General features: G+C 38.1%; 1 protein-coding gene across 1 annotated transcript; it reads left to right on the plus strand.

The window, feature by feature from the left end:
* Positions 1 to 6,694: 6,694 nt before the first annotated feature.
* Positions 6,695 to 17,518, plus strand: LOC103757232 (zinc finger protein 474). The gene is made up of 3 exons (XM_008923350.2): positions 6,695 to 7,234; positions 13,836 to 14,016; positions 17,186 to 17,518. The coding sequence occupies exons 1-3, from the start codon at positions 6,803 to 6,805 to the stop codon at positions 17,335 to 17,337; spliced, it is 765 nt and encodes a 254-aa protein (XP_008921598.1). The 5' UTR covers positions 6,695 to 6,802; the 3' UTR covers positions 17,338 to 17,518.
* Positions 17,519 to 22,157: the final 4,639 nt, after the last annotated feature.

A 22,157-nucleotide genomic window follows, 5' to 3' on the forward strand; every position in this document is an offset into this window, starting at 1 on the left:
AATGGTTTTATTGGAGCAGGTCCAGGATTTTGAATGTTGAAAGTCTGAAAAATTACATTTTTTTACTGAAAATGTTTCATTTTTCCCATATATTTTAATTAGTAGGAATCATAATTCCTTTATGTAAAGGATTTCAGTCAAATCAAAGGAATTATTTCTTATGTTTGGGCAGAAGACATAGTAACATGAAAGAACTTATGTGTCACTAGAAAAAGTCTCCAGCTTTCTCTGGTAACAGTGTCATCAACTGAAATCAAATAGAGCTAATTAAATAAAATAAATTTAATTACTGCATAATTATACATAGGGCCTTCTTAGATGCCAAGTATACAATGACTGCTGTTGATGTGATTTTTTGATTGATCCATAAAGTTTTAGGTAGGAAGACTATCAGATCCAAAGAAAGACATGGTTATTTTCATAGGTCAGAGGAAAATTACAAAAAACTTTGATTAGGATGATTGTCTCATCACAAAAATCACCTTAAATATTTCTGTAGAAAACCTATGGGGTTTATATTTTCCTTTTCTTGCATTGTAATGAACCCACAGCTCACAGACACAAACAGACTTCTCTCTTCTGTGCTTCATAGAGGTACATCTTTGAAGAAAGTTTCAGTTTTGTCTAACCAACACTTCAAACAATGGGAAAAATGTTCACTAGAAAATTCCCAGACAGTTCTAGCCTGTTTGTATATGTCAGAAAACAGTGGCTTTTTAGCCTGGTATATTTGGGGTTGAGTGTTCTTGCCTTGTCCTTGTAGCTGGCTGCATCCATGTTTAACGAAGGCGTAACCAACCAGCCTCTGGGCTGCAGATGGTATGGGGGAAAAGGTATTACTATATGTGCAGCTGATCCCCTAATGGAACAAGCTCCACACTTGGATGTTTCTGAGTGTGCATTACTCATAAGACATTTAAGCCAGGCTGCTGCAATGTTAGATTTTACAGACTTAACAAAGTCTTGAAGCTGCCAGAAGTGGGGGTGCATGCCAATACTTGTATGTTCAGAGATTGCAAATAGTTTTTTAAGATAGGAGGATGCATAAAAGTATGGATCATGCTCAGCTGTGAGAAGATGAAGCATCCTGACATAAAAAATTATGGATTTCCTGCATCTCAGGGGTATTTATTTAAGTTCAATCAAATAATAGATTATTCTTTTCACATGACTGAAGGAAATGATTAGTCTCTAGGACTAATCAAAGGAGACTTCTCCAGCCAGAAACTGTGGAGAAAATGCAGTACTGAGCTGGAAAAATGTGAGGTTTTTAATGTGTGGTTAATTTGCTAAAAATATTGTTGGAAACATGAGAATGGTTTTTTTCCTTTTATCTTTCAGTGAAAAACAGATCCAACAGTAAGATGCTACAAATTGTCCAATATTTTAGTCCAGCTTATGTTTGAGTACTGTGTCTTAACAGATTTCTAAGATGATTTATAATTGAGCAATACAAAACAATATTTAGTACAAGAAAAGGTAAAGCTTAAGATGTTGGTTTAATTTAATTTGCTTTCCCTTAGAGAATAACAGGAAGCCTCATAGAAGACATTTTATTTGGAAAGAGCCTGAAGCAAGGCTTTTTGGCACTCAACACAGGATGTCAGTTTGGTCCTTTCTGACACCTCTTTTATATGTAAATATAATGAAAACCCAGTAGAGTGGAGAAAAAAGACTTACCTTCATCTTGACTGTAAAGTTAGGAATCAGCCTTAGAAAATCCTGCGACTGGCCTGATTTAGTATTGGGGTGCTAGAAAATCTAGAGTAATTTCCTTCTTTTTCGGACTTGCTCTGTTATGCTCAGCAGATCACTTACTTCATCTCTCTCTTTCTGCATCTCTCATCCTGAGTTGTTGTTTAGACTGAGTTGTTGTTCTCCTTTGTCTTTATGGACAGTCCATCGCAGAGTGAGAAACCAGGATATTTGGGTACTGTTGTAGTGCGGGAAGTTTTGCTTGTTGCTTCTTATATAAAGCTATTTGAGATATTTCAAATTTATGTAACAGTAAAATTAGGTATTACAACTGAAAAACTTTTCCTTTAGAATACTTGCAAATTTAGTCCAATATATATGAATCGTCCTTATTAATTGACCCACATAACAACAACTGTGATGTCACAAACAGAAAGCTTATGGCTCCAAGCAAGGCATGATGAACAGGCAGAATGAGTATACAACCTTAAGTGTAGTGTTGAAGAAAGGGAAAACAAAGGCAGAACTCAGAGTGAAGTGGGGCTTTGCTTAAACAAGGGTTTACACAGCCAAGAACTCTTGAATCCAAGATACTGAATTAACCAGTATTTTTTTGCAAGCTAAAATTAGTTTCTTCTTTTTTTGGCACTGACAGCATGGTCTATAGCTGGGCTTCCACCAGGCTGTTGTACTCAGATGGCACCATTTTGGAGCATTATGTTTTCCACTTCATTTAATGTATCTCTTATGCCTTTCATACTCTTCCTCAGGCAGATCAACCAATGCTGACCTTCTCATAACTCTGTTACAGGAGTCCTGATTTTGTAAGTGCTCTCTAACTATAGATGAACTCTTCAAAGAGCCTCCTGGATTTAAGCCACTGTAACCTCAAGCAAGTACTTCATATAAATCCTTTTCATAGCTTTTGCAAGAACTGTTTTTAAAAAAAGTAGTAAAGGAATCAGTTGTTCCCAATTTTTATTTTGCTTGTTTATGGTCTTCTCTGAAAATTGTCTCTGCTTTTAGATGGAGTCAAACATAGTTAAAAGGGGGTTTGGGTTTGTTTTGGTTTGTTTTTTGACATGTATAAGCTTGAAAGCTCTGTGACCTTTGTTTTAGCTCTATTTTTATTTGGTGCAAGGATTTATCTCATTCCTTTTTGTGCTGGCAGATGAGAACAATGACAGTAAGCCAGCCATATAGTTTAAACAGAGTTTACAGTCTGTTACAGCTACACATGGAAAGTCTGTGATATCAGTCAGCATCCATAAACTGTACAAAATTGTCACAACTGTTCTTTTATTTTGTCCATTTAATAAGCATGGTTATGTCCTGGTAGTAGGAGGCTTCATACAATGTGTTCTTCCATAAGGTAATCTCTGTTTTTTTCAGCTGAGAGGTCTCAATGTGGAATTCTAGCTAAGTCAAAAGCAGTAGTGTTGAGAATTCATTGGAAACAGCCAGTTTAATTCCCCAGCTAACACAAGTATGTTTTCTTCAATTCAGTCAAGGAATCCAGGCTTATAAAATGACCTTATAATGGGTTTTGAGGAATTGTTTACATGAGAGAATCAAGAGAGATGAAAAACAGAGAGGGTCGCTCTTCAGAAATGGGCTGCATACAGGAAATAGGAAACGTATGTGTCAACTTTGCTTCCAAGTTCCAACACTGACATAAAAGAAGACATAAAGAAGGCCATTTCAGGGAAGAAGTTTCCACTTACTTGTATAGGTTGAATCACACATGGCAGCTAAGAGCAGGCAGCATTAGTGAAGCATGGATAATAATGCTATTGCAATTTCTGGTTAGATGAAGCTTAAAAACAATGTGCAAGAGTTCCAGTTCCCTCTTCAGGACAAGAAGATTAGAGATGTACTGAGATATTTGCACTCTTGTCATTCTGTTCTATTTTGGTCAGAGTGAAGCTCTCAGCCTGGTGCTGAACTAGCCATAGTATTGCACTTGTTTTTAATTAAATTTAACTTCACTAGTTGTAAATGACCTATCACTGCAGTTCATGAGATTGTTTTTAAGTATTGTCCTCAGTGGAACTGCAGAGGAGAGAAATGCTTTCCCACAGCTATATGCAGTGATCAACTGTACCTTCCCACTTTACTAAAAAACATATCGCAACATTTTTGAAAGGAAAACATAAGGAAGTTTTATGTTTTGAAATGCAAAATCACAGTCTGACTTACTTCCACAACTTTACCACTGAGCTCAAGAGAAAATTTGCACTGCTCATATTCCTTTTCATTTCACACTGAATTTATAGGAAGTTTCCAAATAATAACAGTCAACTTGGCAGGAATAAATGTAGACCAAATGGTGTAATCCCCACAAGGAAACATAATTCTGTTATGAAGTATTTACAATAGCAAGCTTAGAAATCCAACAATAAGTTGTATTGTTAATAGATTGTTTATAGCATCTTTTATTGACTGATTCATTCCTAATGGCAACAGATTTAGTCACCTAACATTCTTCATGTGGCAGGCAGTTCAGTGTTCACTGTTGCTTTAAGAATCCTCTCAGGTAGCAGAAAGTTTCGGTCTGACATAAATCAATAAATAGGACATAAATAGGACCTTACAAAGTTCAGAAGTTCCCTGAAATGTAACTGAACTTTCTGATGCTCTCTTCCTGTGACCTGCCAATAACCCTTATCTCCCCTGCCTTCATGACCCTTTAATGTTTCCCTGGCTCTCCGTTCCCTTCATCCTCCTAAAGAGCTTGGCTACTTCCCAACTTGGATTCATCCAACAGGCCACCCTCCTTGGAAACTGTCCCAGTCCTTGAAACAGCATTGCAGTACAGTAGCCTCAAAACTAGTTTGCAGATTTAAATTTCACATACTGCTGAACCTGTTATTTTGATATCTGAACTAAAAATTCCAGCGCTACAGTTTTGTGTAACCTTCAACATACATTGTATGTGTACCTGATAGCTTGAGACATCAGAGGATACTAAATCCTTGTACATTACCATATTTTTTCCCAAAGTGCAGTTATCTAATAGAGTTTTAGATGAGGTGTTAACTTTGAGTGCAAAGTCCCTCAAGAATTTTATTTTTAACAGCTAAGTGCAACATATTTGTTCACAGAGATTCGTTCCAGTACAAATCACACATTGGGTCTGATGGTCTTCACATTTTCCAATTTGCCTTACAAATAAATCTGAGCTTCACAGAAGATTTTTTTTTTTTTAAGTAAGAAAGTATCCCAGGAATATGTAGCTTTGTGAGTATTTAAGCAAGCAGTGTCAATGCAGCAATCTAAACACTTTTTATGTGCCTGGTAAGAGGGATGACTATGCACATGAACCTGTGTGACGACTTTTTTCACTATTGCCCATGTCCTTAAGACATCCCCTAGAATATTTATGAGAGACTAGAATGAGCTGAGTGTGTCTCTGTGGCACAGATAAAGTTTAAGTTTGTCATCTGAAAAACTGCGTCATTTCCCTTGTGGATAGTAAAATTCAGCCCATGGGTTCAGAGGTGGGAGTGATAAGGGTGAAAAGGCTGTTGAGTGGAAACAAAGTCTTCCATGGTGACATAACAATACAGCAGATCCACAGTAAAGAGCAGATCCACCAGGTTGGTTGGTTGTAGCTGAGAAAGTGAACCAAGACAGGTCAATGGAATCTCTGGATAAGTTTGTGAGTTAGAAACCCCCTAAAAATTTGGAAGGAATGAGATGAAGTTTGGAATATTTGGTAAGGACAAGGTGACCATTTAGCCAACCATTTCTTCTATTACAGAAAAAGTAGACTGTCCTTGGCAGTTGCCTATCTGTGCAACGTGCTGGCTACTTTTTTTTCTTGCAATAAAGCAGTAGCATCTACCATACATACGTATGGTCTGAATTTTGTTTTCTGATCCTTAGAGGACCAGGTTAAAATATTATAAGAAATGAACTTTTAAGGGATACAGGATGGATTTATCTGTATACAGGGATAGACTGCACAGTGAAAAATTGAAATATGTTTAGTACTGTGTTGAGACTAAACAAATGCAGTTGCCTTACCTTCTCCTCATAGTGCTTCAGCCCCCAAAGCATGTCACTAGCTCTTACTAATAAACCTGTTCAATTTTATTAGTAGCTCTCCTGTACTGGGAGAATCAAGACTGGTTAGAGAATTTGAGCCACCACCTCACAAGTGCTGAATAAAGGGACCTAATAATTTCCTTCAACCTACAGACTGGAAACATTTTCCTTTCTGACAGTCCCTTTGTAGACTGGACACTAACATCCCTCTGCTAAGGGACTTTTTCTTATCTCTCTGGAGAAAGGGAAATTATGTTTAACTATCAACATAAAGGCTTATTTTTATAAAATTAAGGACTGTGCTAGAAATACCAGTTCTATCAATAACTCAAAATAAATCCTATTGAGTATACTCCGAACCACTTGCATTTCATCAGCTTCACTTTGTGCAAATCCATCTTCTTTCATGTCCTTCACGACTTTCTGTCCTCTGAGGCTAGAATTTTGGGTTTACATTGTTCAACTGCGCGTTAAGGGTAAGGATATATTTGATGTTATTTATCTGCTATTTAAAAGTACAAGAGTATTAAGGTTCCTTGTGGTAAACCACTGGTTGGTAACCTTAACAAGGAAGAAGACATATATTAATATGTACTAATTTCATTTGTTTCAGGATCATGTAAGAACAAAAGACAAACGGAAAACACACAGAAACCCCCCTTCTCTACTGAAACAGCTATTAGGTGTAGTGTTCCAGCTTTGAAGTCCCTAATATATGTTGGCTCATGAAAATGGATTAAGAAGATGTAGAATCATTCTGAATAGCAGACTTTCCTAAGACCTTTATGTGCAGGAGAGGGAGAAATTTCCCAAAATGTCATACCCTTCATGGAAACAAATGCCAGGAAAAAGAATGTGAACAAAACTTGTAGTGCTCTGTCAAGTCCTGGAGAAGCCCCTACTAGTATCTCTAATACCTCGTCCTCAGAGCATCATCTGGCAGATCTAACGTGCAGATCTTCCCAGAAATTTTCCCAAAGTAGTACATCTAGAAGCTGGACCCCTGTAAAGGTGACCAGGCACTGCAATAGCATCAAAACTGTCAGATTTTTCAAACATGTCTCAAACGCCCTTCCCACCAAGGAGACCTGGCTTCAAGATATGCTATATCTGTGGCAGAGAATTTGGGTCACAGTCTATTTCTATACATGAATCCCAGTGCCTAAAGAAGTGGCATATTGAAAACGATCAACTACCGAAGCACCTTAGAAGACCAGAGCCCAGGAAACCTGAGGTCCTTCCTGGTGGTTCCTATACACTTACAGATGAAAATGAGGCGGCTTATCAGAGTGCTCAAGCTCAACTCGTACCCTGTGGAAACTGTGGCCGAACCTTTTTTCCTGAGCGTCTTCCTGTGCATGAAAGGTGTTGCAGAGGAGGTAGCAGCGCTCATAAATCTGGTAAAGGACCAAGATCTGGAGCTGGCTCAGAAAGATATGATCAATCTGAGAACCATCAAGGAATGAGTGGGACTGCATCAGCTGCGCAGGTAAATTGCTAAGCATGTGCTATATGAAAGTGTGTGGATGCATCTTGATGCTTGGATCTCCAGGGGAGACTGGTTTCCCATCAAATTTAAAATCACTTTCCTTCAGAAAGACCTTTAGGCTCCATGAAAAAGTTTATCTGCTGAATAGTAGAAAAAGAAAAGTGGAATACTTGGTGCATGGAGAAACTGCTTATTCTTATTTGTTTCAACTTTCTTTTTGAAAGGGAGTAGTTGAGTTCTCCTTCTTTGTGGTCCTGTAAGAGTTATGCCCCAAGAGGGACCATTGTTTGCTATAGCTCCCTAGACAATTCTATTGAGTAGCTTAGGCAGGGTTTGGATGTTATTTTTTTTAGCAGATATTAGGTATTTTTATTTAATTAACATGAAAAGCAGTGTTTCATTGTCCCATAAGCACTCCAAAATATGATTTTCATATTTTACCATTTTTCTTAACCTTGGCATGGAACATGAGTTTACTGAGGACTGCATGTTCAAAGGCAGCAGCTCTGGGTCTAACAACAACAAAATAAGTAGGACTGCACATTTCTTTCCACTGAATTTGATTCAAGATCCAAGAGTAAAGAAGCTGATTCACATTATCCAAAAACTATACAGAGTTTTGGAAAATGGCTTATTTTTTTCTGCATTTTTTTCTGCACAAGCTGTCTTTCGGCCAGGAGTTTTGTAAGATAGTTGTCTAAATTTAGGCCCAGTGTCTAAATTAAACAGCTCTTTCTATTTTTTTTTTAAATGGGGATTGAAATCCTGTTTGCCTACCTTATTTTGAAAATGAGATTTAGCTCTTTCAGTCACCAAAGGAATGCAGTGGTATGCAGAACATTTCTAAAGATGCTTTAGAAATCAAAGGGTGTTACCTGTTAGTTTACCAGCTGCTGAATAAAATAAAGATAATAGCATTACCCTAGCTCACATGAGACTAAGACAACAGGAACTATTTTTTTATTATGCTATATGAGGCCACTAACTGATAGATACTGGCAAATTAAGGTTCACTCCTTAGGTCTTCTATCAGCAAATTTCAAATAATTCCAAGGAGTTCAAAGTGCTGCACAGCTGCATCTATAGCTGTAAGAAGGGTGATGTTCTTGTTTTACACTACACTGTACCCTTTACCAAAGAACTGGCTTTGCTCTAAAGGTGATTGTTCAATGAAAGGCATGGGTGTGAAACAGAGAATTTAATCCATCGCACATAATTCTGTAGTTTAAAAAAAAAAACAAGGGCGTGGGGGAATTGGCTATAGTTATAATGCCATCAGAAAGAAAAAAAAGAAAAAAGTTTAGAATGTGGTTTGGCATTGACAGTGTTTCTGTAAAAACGTTACCCTCTTGCACAACATATCTGCTCCCTGTGTGGATTCAGTCACATCTGCTGACTTGCTGAACAACAACATTATTACCACTTTTTAGTTCTGTGAGCTCTGCAGAGCCAGAGTGAAATCTGTTCCAATCTGTTCTTCCTTCTGTGTGAACGACAGGTTTCCTCATTTACTTCCAAGCAGTTACAGTTCATCAGTTGCAACAGAACTAATGAGGCTGTACAGCTTGCAGTTTGTAATAGACTCTAAGGGACTTTATTATTAACAATGACTTTCAAGAAGGGGTGATGGATTTTACCTCTCTGAGGTCTTTCATTTTTATATTTTTAGAGCCGTTCTTTTGTGCAGAGGCTCACCTTAAAGGCAGAGAGCAGAACAGAAAGACTGAAAGAAATATCCTGTGATCCAAGTGGTTCTTCAGGACTGGCAGACAGCTTATAGGAAGTGGTCAAAGGAAGCCTCTTTTCCATAGGTTTAAATTCTCTGCATGAGGCTCTCTATTTACAGTTGAAAATTTTGAAAGGTCCACAGATGGAAGGATGTGGAAAAGCACTAAGCTTATGGAAGATCTGCAGATTTGCTATGAACAGGGACAAGGTCTGTGTCCCCTCTACAGTCTTCATCTTTTTCCAACGTATGTTTTTAGTTTTGTTCACCTTACCAGCTCCTCAGCTACTTATTAGTTCTGTTAAAAAATAGTACTCCATTAGTGGAGTGAAATGGCAATATGTTTTGGTCCTGTCTGGAAAGCATTTGGGGCAGCTATTGTCTCAACAGACTTACTTGCTGTGATCGTGAATTATTTAAGTACTTATTTAAAGTCCTGATTCAGCAAAACATCAGAGGAAAAGACTAACTGAAAAAAACATCCAACCCTTGTATAAGTGTATTTAAGAGAAGTAATGCTGCAGTCAAATTAATTTATGCAACGAAAGATGCCCTAAATGAAAAAGCTGGATTATCTTCATTTGGAAAATAAAAGTTTTGACTGATTTAGTAGTACACCATGTGAAGGGCATTTTAACTTTACAGCTGCAAGCACTTCTGTCTGTGTGCCTCTGTCCTGGAGCTCCCTCCCCTTTAGCAAGTGAAGGACCAACTAGACCAGTATCATTACTGACAAACTCTTTCACAGTTCTGCGTTAAATGCCTTTAGAAGTGGAGGCACAACAGCCTCTGTAAACCATCTCTTCCACTTACTGCCCTTGCTCTCAGAATCAGTGAACACATCTGAGTTGATCGTGTGTGGCTTTGTAAACCAAACCACTGCCTATGCTTAAAGACTCAGAAATTCTACTGTGATACCCCAAAAAATAGAAGTGGTGTCTGGAGCTACTGAAACTGAGACTTGCACTAGAACAGAGTCTGTGTTTTATTCTTTCATAGAAAAAAATGTGTGGTACGTGTAAGTGAGCACCAGTGACTTGCTGTGTGTATATGAGTTACGGGTGTTTTGACAATAGATAACGCTGATCTTGGAAGCCTATTGATGTATCGCTAGCATCTGGTGCTGCCATCTGCTGTTTTCTTCTTATCAGGTGAACTACCTAAAAAGATTTCACTGATCTTCCTTTGCTGTATTGCAGTGCATTTTAACACAGCATAAACCTTGACAATTCATGTAGCAACAATGTTGATATTGTATTTTGCTCTAGCATAAAGCTGTCTAGGCATTTGGTAAAAGGAAGACTCCTTCAGATGCTGTGTAATTCTAATGAAGGTGGAAAGTCAATGAAAAGCTTTGTGTGCCTTGATTGCAGTGGTTTTGAACACCTTTTTAGGAGAATACTGACAAACAAATTTTCAAATATGGAAAGTTAGTTGAGAATGGATAGTGAACAGATGGTTTGAATGAAACTTATCGTTGGGAGTGATTGAGTTTCTTGCCTTTCTTTTTGTACAAAAAAGCCATGTTCATTATGCTGATGTATTTCAATTAAAATAAAACACATCAGGAGCAAAATGGGATATTCTAGTGCTCCCAGTGTAGTAATATCTTTAATTACCAGCATCATCTGGCAAAATTACCTTGCTTTTCAAATAAATTTTATACACAGGCATATAGGACACTAGTCCTAACATTTGAGCTGTTGTGTTGTGGCTGAAAGTGCTCCAGTGGGGTGTGAAATGCAACTTTGGATAGTCATGAGCCCCATGCCACAGCTTGTCCCTGTTCCTTGTGCAAAATGCTTTCTACTTTCCAGGGAGGAGTGTATGAAAAGGGCTGCTGTCATACAACAGAATGGTGCTGCTAAGTGTTTGCATCGATCTTGTCTTGAGCCTCTGTTCCCTGGGCAATTCAAGTCTATGATGAGAGCTCTGTCCTAGAGCAAGATGCTTCCCCTCTTCCCATTAAAATACTTGGATAACTAAACAAATAGGAGAGGCAGAGGTGTGTGCAGTCCTGGATGATAAATATTTATGTAGTGGAGTTTGGGAGACAGTCTTATTGTGTGTACTTAAGAAGAAATTAAAAGCTTTGTGCAGTATGGAAGGATTTGACCTCATGTAACACCATAACAAGCAGCCTGGGGCTAACCTCAAGTAATGTCAGGTCTATTGAAAATACATAGTTGCATAGCCCTCTGAGCTAAATAACTTCATTCATGGTCACGCAGACATACTTAGCAGTCTAGGAGAAAAAAAGAAAATACTGAGACACCAGAGGAAAGCCTAACTACACTGTTAGGTATTTGTAGGTATTTTTATAATAACACATATCCTCAGGAACAGACCTTCCCTACAACCCTTTTTAAAAGTTAAAAACAAAGCCGTGAGCAGACAGCCTAGCCACTGGCCTGTGAGTAGTTTGGGTTGGAAAATTGTGGTGTTTCCAAAAATAGTTTCATTTCAAACTGCAGGCCTCCAGATGTGACATTTGGGATAAGCACACTCTGAAGAGAAAAAGAAATGAAGGGTAAATATCATCAGCTGTAGAAATTCCAAGTAAAGCTTATCATATCTTGGATTCCACAGTTAAAAAATGAAAAACCTGTTACTACCAATTGTAAGGCTAATCTCCTTCAGGTTTTATTTTTCAGGTTTTTAACATGTGTGCAGAGAAGGATTTGTGAATATAATTTTATGTGTGGTGATGATTCAAACTCACTATTTTTCTGGAAAAAAAATAATTCTATCCTTAGAGTGACCTGATTCCTTTTAATTAATTCTGGTCTCTGCTATTGTTCCTGTACATTTTTTTATTGTGGAAGTTACAAAAGACAGACACATCTACTTGAACAGAGTTCTACAGCATTTGGACCAGGATTCCTTTTTTCATTTCTGGTGGTATATAAAGAGTACCTACAGACCGAATACAAATCAAATTGCTCTTTCCTAGTTTTCAGCCAATAGATAACCTATTTTAGTGAATGGCAGGAACCTAGCTAATGACACTAGTAAGGAAAATGTGTTCCCAGTGATTTTACACATAGCATTTTTTAAGGAAACCATTTCTAAAATGCTGTAACATGCCCAAAACAGGAATGCACACTGAATTGAGTCCCCTGACCTCAAGAATTCAGATAATAGTATCCTTATCTAAACCTCTCCAGAGCCTACAAATAAACATATAGTGCCGTCAAACAACTCCATCTGGACCCAGAGTCTTATCTCCAAATCAGACAAGATTTAGCTCAAGACTTGAAGCAAAGAAGTAGGTGAAAATTGATAGTGAAAAATCAGAAGGTGTTCTTACAATAGCTGTTGATATATTCACCTACAAGTAGGAGAAGGATATGTTTTTATATTTATTGGAAAATATACATGTATAAATACTGTGTTATCAAAGGTAGCTAAGAAAATTCCATTTGAAAGTCAAGAGGCTGAAAATCTCCTTGGAGAGACTGTCTTTGGATGTTGTATTTCAAGTCACTGTGAGAACTTTCTAGGCTGAGTCCACCTTTTCCCAGCAAAAATACACTTTATAGAGTAGTATTCTTATAATTGAGATTACATGTGTGATACAGGAAAGCAAGCTTATGCAGATTGTTCACTAATGACATTTTCAGACTGTAACGTAAATGCGAGAAGAAATGCCCAGAATTTCTTGAACACACTGATGGGCTGACAGAGAGAGTCATAAATACTGGAACAGGTTACTCTTTGTCTTAAACAGCAGCAGAGGAAAAAATTAAATCCCCACCTCCCTTGTTTGAGTGAGAAAGGCTTCCCATGTTTGGTCTGGCATGGCTGTCCTCTAAGTTTAGGAGGGCAGGGGATAGCTCATCTCTTACTGGTATTCTGCAGTTAGAGACCCATCTGTGTACCTCCAAGTTCTGTCTCTACAGTGTGTTTTTACTCTACTTCCTGGAACAGGGCTGGTATTGACACCACACCTAGTCCGGGACATGCCTAAGGACACAGCCGAGTCCATAATCTACCGTACCACAGTAATTATACATTTTTCAGCCTTAGAATATGTATTTGTGAGGTCTGGGGCTGAGGAATCTTTTTCTTCCATTGTTGGGCTGTTTTTTTTCTGAGAACAATAGCATATTTGAAGTGTGAAAACAATAACTTGCTTAGAGTCCAGTTCTGCACTCGCTACAGTCACTGGCAAAGTTCACACTGAGGCCTTTGGGATAAACAAACAGCAATTCCTATTTTGCTGCTCATCCTGAAATATCCTGGGTTGATTTTAATCCTTAAAGGCCAAGAATTCCATCAACTAACTGACCTGTGGCAAAAGTAACATAGGGTAAGGGACCACAGTCACTGCTTGGGACAGCTGCCCTCATTGTCCAGCTTTAGAGAGACACTAAGGCTGGACACAGTGGTTTGAGCTGTGTTCTGCCAGAAGATGGAGTCTTTCTGTTACTGCAGCTGTGTTCAGCTGAGGAAGCTTTTGTTGCTGCTTTACGTGTTACTTCTGCTTGGTCTGTAAAAAAGGGCTTTGACCATTTAAGATGGATGCTGCTCCTCAACAACTTGATGAAGCAGAGTTGTTTCTGCACGTGAAGACTGAGCATTTCCATGAATTTGAAGGTGTGAAAATAGGAGATGAAACTTACATAGCTAAGTATTAGTCACACACATGAATTTTCAGTCCAGTATCTGCAGAATGAACCCACCTGTTGATGAGGCGATATCTCTTACAAGCTTCGAGACTGAATCCAAACAAAATGAAATTGATAGAAACAGTTACACTGATTTCACAAGTATCAAGTTCCTTATCTACATGACTGTTTTCATCCACAGTCATTCTGATTCAAAATTAATGTTGAATCAGTATTTATTCTTCTTCACCATTGTTACTTGCAGGCAAAAGTGATAAAACGACCACCAACAGTGATTTGTTACATATGTGGTCGTGAGTATGGAACAAAATCTATTAGTATTCATGAACCACAATGCCTGAAAAAATGGCACCAGGAGAATGACAACCTACCCAAGCACTTGAGAAGGCCAGAACCTAAAAAGCCTGAAGTAAGAATTGTGCAAGGTAAGATACATACTAAATTAAGATATGGGATGAAGAAAGTGCGAGGAATAAAAAAAAAAGAAAAAGTAATTTAAAGTAGTAGATAAACAGTTTGCAAGAACTGCTTTCTTCAGTTTACGGGTTTTAAGCTTTTTATTAAGTATCCAGTTATTCTGTAAAGCATCCGTGAGAAGTAAGAGTAGTCACTGACTCTGGAACGTGGCTCCTGGGACAGTCCCCTTTATGTGTCAGTATGTTCTGAATCAAAACACTACATCACTACTTTTTGACTCCTTTCAACACTGTAGATAGGTATGTTTTGAAATAAGCAAAAACATCCAAGAATAATGTGCAGACTTGACACATACAGTCATTAAAATGAAATACCCTCAGGCAACATAGGTGTAGATGCTTCAGCTATGTTCTTCTGCAGTCAACATCCAGTGGATGTTATTGATCCCTTTTATTTAAAAGTATTAGAAGCTTTCATTGTGAGATATTATAATATAAACATGGTGAAGAAAAAATACAGGTAGTAAAAAAAAAAATAATTCTGCCAATTTGGCATGTTTATGTTGTGGATCCTGTTTTGTAAGATTCCACTTCTTCGAATCAACAAACACTGATGATCCCCAGCACCCACAGAGATAGGCTCTGGTATGTATTCCAGGGGGGATTTGCTCACTGTAGGACCAAAACCAAATCCTTATCTGTGCGTTGCCTGGAAGCTGTTCCCAGGACTTCCCTATTCCCATGTAAAGTTATTTCACCTTTTCTTCTGGATGCTTTCCCTGGCTCTGCCAGCTGGTCTGAGCTACTTTGGGCCAAGTTTGGACCACTTCCTCACAGGCGTTTAATCCACACATGCTTTTTTTTATATTCCCCATAATTTCCCTCAGCTTCCCCTAATGTCTGGAAAAGTAGACAAAGTCTGCTACAACTCACTGTGAACAAGTCATACACTAGGTCAGTTTACAGCAGTATAAAGAAATATGTCCTCAGAAGACACACAGAGGAGAGCAGGATCACGAAGAACACTAAACAGCTGTTCAAAATAATAATCAAAGATCAAATAATATCAAATCAGAACTTGGTTAACAGATGCCAAGTGGCAGAGTTGAATCTGCAGTAAAAGATATGTTCGAAAGATGTTTTCATTGTATTTGCTCTTTTAGATGTTAAACACTTTTTAGTTATTACACATTTTGGGGTAAAACAGATTGGAGAAAATGAGAATTCCATGAGAAAGAGAAGGATGCAAAAGGACAAATCTGTTTTTTTTTTTTTTTAAATACACTGTTCTTATTTTGAAGGAGTGGAAACAGAAAGACAGCAACTCTTTGAGAAAACAGTCTAGCAGAAAGCTCCCAGATATGAATCAGAAAGTTGTCTTATGCAGTGAGTCATATCAGGCGCCTCTCATCTCCTGTGAAGTGTTGTGTGCCCATGGTTCCCCAGGGGACATTGACCTGCTTCCAGCATATGTCCCCAAATGCCTGCTGATGCAAGCCTGATCAGTTCTGTACCTTGAGCTAAAATTGTTGTTCCCCCTGCAGTTGCCTCATACTTCTGGCCTCAAGAAAATAATCTCAGTGTTGTTCTTTTTCCGTAAGAGTTACTCTCGATCATCTGGTAAATGCTATAACTGACCTTGAGACCACATGCATGTACTGCATGTCTCACAGTTTCTCAGCTCAGGGAGAAGGGATTACCCCTGTTGTTGAATGAAACAAATGTTGTTGAATGTTCAAAAAAAACTCAGAAATATTAACTGCTTACATAAAACTTTTTATAACTTACATAAATCTTTTTCTGAAAACTCAAGTGTCACGAGAAGACAACCACTGCCCTCATTACACAGTGTTTTGTTTATGGAATGCCTAACACATGCCTGCAAGGAGAAAGTTATCTCTCTTTTTCCCCCCCCCCTTTTTTTTTGTATTCCATAAACTCACCAAAGTACAGAAAATACACATTCATTTCCTGCAAGCAAAGGGGATATTTGTCTCAGCCAAGAAAAGAAACACTACTTGGTTGCTCTTCTAACAAAAAGAACATTAGGAACAGGCATATTAAGAGATCTAAGGCTTATTGTGGTTATGTGAACCACTGGATATGAATCATATTAAAATTGTATGGGCCTTTAATGAAGGGCTCTATCATGTGCCAGTGACAGAAACCATGGAATTTTTTTTAAATGCACAAATGCCTTTCTTTTAAAAATTGTCCACTGCTAAAAGTTCAAAGAAAAAAACTAGATTTTTAAATCTGTCTCTATATTGTCATACTATTTGAGAAGGGGGAAGCAAGTACATCTTCAAGCCATGTGGATTTTTTTCTGCACGTACTTCAAATGAAAACTCTTAAGAACTAAATCCAGGTATTAAGCAACCTGCCTGGCCTTTTTGCAAATCAGTTTGAGACAATAGTATGTGAAAAGAAAAGTCAATTTCAAGATGAAAGTAAACAAGATTTTTTTTTATACCCAAATAAAATCTTGAAAATACATCTGAGTGTTTGAAGAATGCTCCCGTGTTTTTGAAGCAGTCATTCTTCCCACAGTGGAAAATAACTGAGGGTAAGACTGGATTAGTGTTTAGATCACAATAGATGCATCAGTGCAATGACCTCACAGGAAGTTGTGGCTTAAAAGTACTGTAGGTTTTGTCTGTAAGGTTTTGGCCTTATCTAAGATTTACTCCAATTTTTAGCAAAACTTGCATAAACTTCAATGGGAAGAAAATTGAGCCCCTTGTCCAGAGCAGTGCAAAGAGCATATTCTCAAATATGATACATTCCCACCCGTAGCCATGGTCAGATAACACATGCTCATTAAACAGAACTTGAAATGAAGCCAAAAAGTGAATTTGCTGATAATAGTATGTGTGTAAAGATGTTAGTAATTAACTTAGAATGCACATCATAACACACAGCATGATGTTTTTTCATACAATACAAAATTATTCAGTTTGAAGTCAATTTAATTCAACCCCTGGGACAAAAAACAGAGTCTTTTTTATGTATTTTTTACTCTTTTGCTTCTTTCTTTTCTTTTTCATTTGCAAAAGCAATATGGTTTGGTTAAACTGAAAGGCTCAGTCAACAGGTATTTCCTGAAAATATTTTCCATAAAGAGTTGAATGTGGGTCTCCAGAATGAAAGCTGATACTTTCTTTTTCTAATTTTCCAGCCAAAGGTTTCTATGATCTTGATTCTTTAAATGAGGCAGCCTGGAGCAGCGCCCAGACCCAGCTAGTTCCATGTGATATTTGTGGGCGTACTTTTCTTCCAGACAGACTGATCGTCCACCAGAGGTCCTGTAAACCAAAACCTGCAAAGTGAAGTGGATGTAACACACATACATACAAATACACGCCTGCTAACACACAAACACGCATCAATAAAATGTGTGTGTGTGTGTGTGTGTGTGTGTGTGCATGAAGGCACACGCATGCACCCATACCTTTCAGACAAACCACCAGAGAAATAAAATTCAGCTGAGAGGCATGGCCATCAAAACTGTAGTGTGTAATCATATCATGTGCTCCAGAAATCTCTAGAGTAAAAATCAGCAGTTGCTACCAAGGGATAAGATCAAATACAGAAAATTATTTCCTTGATAATTTTGTTTCCCCTCTACCAAAGACTTCTCTGGTTAGTGTAAGGAACTGTAGCTGAACTTGACTAATCAGAGAAGCCAAGTAGCTCCTTTAATTAAGTTTGTTCATTTTTGTTAAAGTTTTGGGGGTTTTATGGGAGGGAGGCGGTGTCTTTGTCCATTTTCAGCACAAGACTATTCAAGGACTCCCACTCAGAACTTAAATCCAAGGAGCACTCCAGGGTTCATATCCTTGTGTGACAGTGCATCGTGAAGACCTCGACGGCTACAAGTGAAACATTCCCATATAAAGGGACCCAGTCATGGGCCATAGAAGCAGAAATTGACTGCTTTTAGAAAAGACCCCAGAAGTGCCCTCTTCTTGGAGCATTTTGTGCTTCAGAATGATGCTGACCATTTGATTTATCCTCAGCTCAGTAAACTGATCATGCCAAAAATATTATAAGTCAGAGAAGCATATCTTTGTCATGAACATTGTAAAAGGAAACATATTTTTATGTCAAGATAAAACATGCATAGGGTCTCAGATGGTTGGCATAAAATACCACCCTGCCCTCTGTACCAAATGTGGCCATAACAGAGTGCCAGTATTGGCAAGAAGGGTAGGTATACTACAATAAAGCTGTGGGGAAGGTGTTTGATGGTGCTATTTTGTTATGTAGAAGAATCAGTGCCAAAACACATCAGTGAATAGGCTAAAAACATAGAAGTAATACTCACTTTTACAAGACACAGCAGAGAGCAATTATTATTATTTTACTTACTCTGTAGCATTTTATTAAGTGGTGAGGTTATTCAAAAGGTATGACAAAATCCAGTACAAGTTGTGGAACAGCAATCTATGCTTCCTGATATTATGAAAGAAACTGTATATCATGTATGTTTTTGTCTGCAGGCTTAAGGCCCATAATTGTCTGTTATGTATTTTGTGATCAGTGTGACTTTTCTCAGAGCATTCACACTTACTATTGTACTTAAAAATCAGATTAAGTGGATGCCTTCATACACACTAAAATGAAATATGGGTACCAGCAACTTTTCTTTTCCAAGCTATCAAGCTGTGTGATTTGTGGAATAAGTGAAATAAGAAGTAATATCATTGTTCTGTTATTAGAGAAATGCTCCTGGCTCCAGCCCTGGCAGTCTGTTAATTCAGATTGGAGTGGTACCAGCATTCTTTGGTGAAAATAATTTCCAAAACAATCAATGGTACCTCAGCAGCCCTTTCATCTTCAGAATGAGGATTGTATAGTCTGAAGATAGATATCTTCAGGAGTCAAAGGTTCAGTTTCTGTTCTACAGAACAAAGCTGTATAAACCCTGCAGATCTGTCCTTGCTAGTGTCTCCAACCATGAGAGGTGCTGGCAGAGCTGGACCAGTGCCATCTCTCCTCCTTTTGGCTGGGAGAAGGCATGTGGCCTGAGGAAAGAAGAACTAGGACACTGGTTTGTGATTGTTAAACTGGTTCCTTGGAGCTGTTGGCAGGCAACATACACCATGAGACCTTGAGGCTGTTCTAAGTCACACCAACTGCTGGCCTGCTGACAAGTAGTTTAGTAATTGGAGGATTATGGGCGTCATACAATCTCACCTTTATGTCCCCTCTTCCAGTTCTTGGAACCCACTTTCATTTCTCAGACATGATAAGCATTTTTTGGCTACATCTCCCTCAGCGGGTCATCAAAGTGCACTAGAGTCACTTCAAGAGAAAAAGCATGTTTTAAAGAAACTAAGCCTTTGCAGAGTCACTGCAGTCCTTGGCATTAAAAGTTTAGCCCTTCCTTTTGGTGGGATTCAGATGTCAGAGTCTGTGTCATTCTAAAAGCTGGGCTCAGTGATGATTTTAAGTCTGTCAGAAATTTCACCCAGAACAGTTTTTCTGTGTTTCATTGTCAGCTCTACGTGTGTATATTTTTTATTTTCTAGAATTTTATCCCAGAAAGCGATAAAATCTGTCTGATAAGCTGAGCTGAATGTTTATAAACAACAGAGAAAGTACCAATATTAACTGTACTTTTATTGCACTGTTGTTACCCAGCAATACCATTGTATGGGAGCTTCTGAAACCATAAGCCTGGAGTATGGTTTCCAGGTTAGCTTTTACAAAAGTCAGATGAGGAATTGGTAAATTAAGAGCTGTCTCTGCTAATACATGATTGCTGCTGAGCTCTGAATTTAACATGGGATTTGAGAAATGGTGAGTCAAGTCAGCACTGGGCTGTGAGGGCTGATGGTGAGACAGGAGCACGCAAAAACTCAGGAGGAGGCAACAGCCCTCAGAAGGATCTCAAAGATTGTACAGTCCTCTTCCCTCCACAAGTTTGTGGGTACAATGATTTCCAAAATATGTAGAAATATAAAAAGCACTGACATAGAAGTGCATATTGTTCCATTTCAAAGATTCTCACTCACATCCCTAGGTTACTCTGTCACAAGCTTCTCTGCTGAGCTAACCAGTGTTAGTTTGTGCCAATGGTGATGGTGAGTTCTATTGCAAACTTTGTTCACTGGGAGAACCACTGGTAGTACCTTCGTGGTTTGCTCTCAACATAGTTAAAATGAGATCTTATGAGCATTTTTCATTATTGCTTGGCATGTATCATTCTGACTTTTCTGCAGGAGAGGAAAAGGAAATGAGAAATTGAGCTACGTTGCCTCCTTTGTTTCCGTACTTGAGTGATTTGTCACTTTAACCTTATCTCATCCACTGTTGGCTCAATGTTATTTCCAGCTGAATCCCATGTTTCCTACTGCCACAACACATTTAAAGAGCTGAAAAATATCTTCCGGTACTTCAAAACCAATGATATTCCATCTAGTTTGCCACAAATGTGCTGATAGCAGCCAGAACTATTCCTGGACAAAATATACAGAAAGTGAGAACATGGATTGACAAGAAAAGTTCGATCACATTAAACAAATAACCATGCAGTTTCAGATTATAAATAAAAGCCTCGACTCATCTTTTCAGCCATTTGAACCTGCCAGTTCCAAATAAAAAATAGGATATTTTATGAAAGCAATTCTGAAGATTGTAGTCAGTTTAACTGCAGACATCAAAGAACCCGCACCTGCAGAAAAGTATTATGTGTAAAGTTGAAAGTCACAGTCCTTTAGTTACCATACAAACTTCAAAAAGTACTCCATCTTTAAGGGTAATAGCAAAAAATTCCTGGTAGGCCTTAGCAAAAAAGTTTCTTGAATTGTTTTTCTTAAGGGCTACCAGTACTTAGTAGACTACAGCTTGAGGAACAAAAAAATTTGTAAATGCAATGTCAGTTTCTATCTAAAAGATAGTGAGAGCATACATGGATCTGTGAATTCTCTCTGCATGGCACAGACCTGGAAAGCATATAGCACTATATAGAAATTATATTTTTGGCATTGCCTCTTGACAATGACAATTTAAATGCTTAAGCTTTAGTTCAGAATTCGTAAACATAATTTGATTCTGTACTCACTGAAGCCAAATCCTACAGTAGCAGATGGGTACAGGATGGAGCCAGAAAATCTAAGAGATCAATCAGATGTTGACACGTATATGTCTTAATCAAATTAAGTCCTGCAGTTTTTTATGATGGTGCACAAGCTTTCATAGCCTATGTTCATTTAACAATAGAATTTCATAGTTGAGAATTTTGGTTTTAATACCCAGGGAGGTGGTCTATGCACAGAAATTCTAGGTGGGCTTTTGTGTGGATCAGTGTTTGCTTTGAGGGTCCTGTCTGCCCAAGTAATTAGTTTGGCTTCACTGTTGAAGGTTTCTGAATTCTGTATTTCTGAGCTGTATCAACCACAGTGGGTTCAAATGAGTTTGCTCTGCCTGGAGACATACCACCCTCAGCTACATAGTAGCTACATCATGCAAAGGCAGGATTCAGCAGAGGCATGAAGTACGCCAAAAAACAAAACCTACTGGCCTGGAAAACCCTCCAAGAAGTTGCCTGATGGACCATCTAAATTCTTGCATGCTGTTACGCATTTATTCCTTGGTCAATGTCATAACACACATATCCAGCGTATTGTTGACTCTGGAACATGCAAGGGTAAGGGACTCATCCTAAATCTATATTTCTTAAAAAACTTCTGTCATTCAAAAAAAAATTTATAATTTTCATAGAATTGACAACAGAACTGGAAAATTTACCTGAAAAGTTAGTCTCCAGGAGCCCAAACTGTTTAACTTTTCCAAAAAAAAAGATGAAGTGCCTCACTGATAGCCTGTACATATCCAGATTACAGAGCCTTCTTTCCAGAAGAAAAGATTAAATAATTTCTAAAGTAGGAATTTGTTGCTAGTCAAACTCAGAAGTAAGAAACTCAGATCATTAAAACAGTGGAGCAGTTTACTGAGATTTTTGGGGGATTGTCTATGACGGGATTTTTACAAACATGAACTTCTTTTTAAAAAAATAATGCATAGGCATAGGTCTAATATGAATAAATTTAGACCAGCCTTGTATTACAGTACAGCCTGTAGGACACTGGACTAGAAGACTCTAAAATATTATCATGAAATATAATAATTGACACATAATTTTC

The sequence above is a fragment of the Manacus vitellinus genome, unplaced genomic scaffold, assembly GCF_001715985.3.
Source record: "Manacus vitellinus isolate BGI_N305 unplaced genomic scaffold, ASM171598v3 scaffold_9_pilon, whole genome shotgun sequence".
Lineage (NCBI taxonomy): Eukaryota > Metazoa > Chordata > Aves > Passeriformes > Pipridae > Manacus > Manacus vitellinus.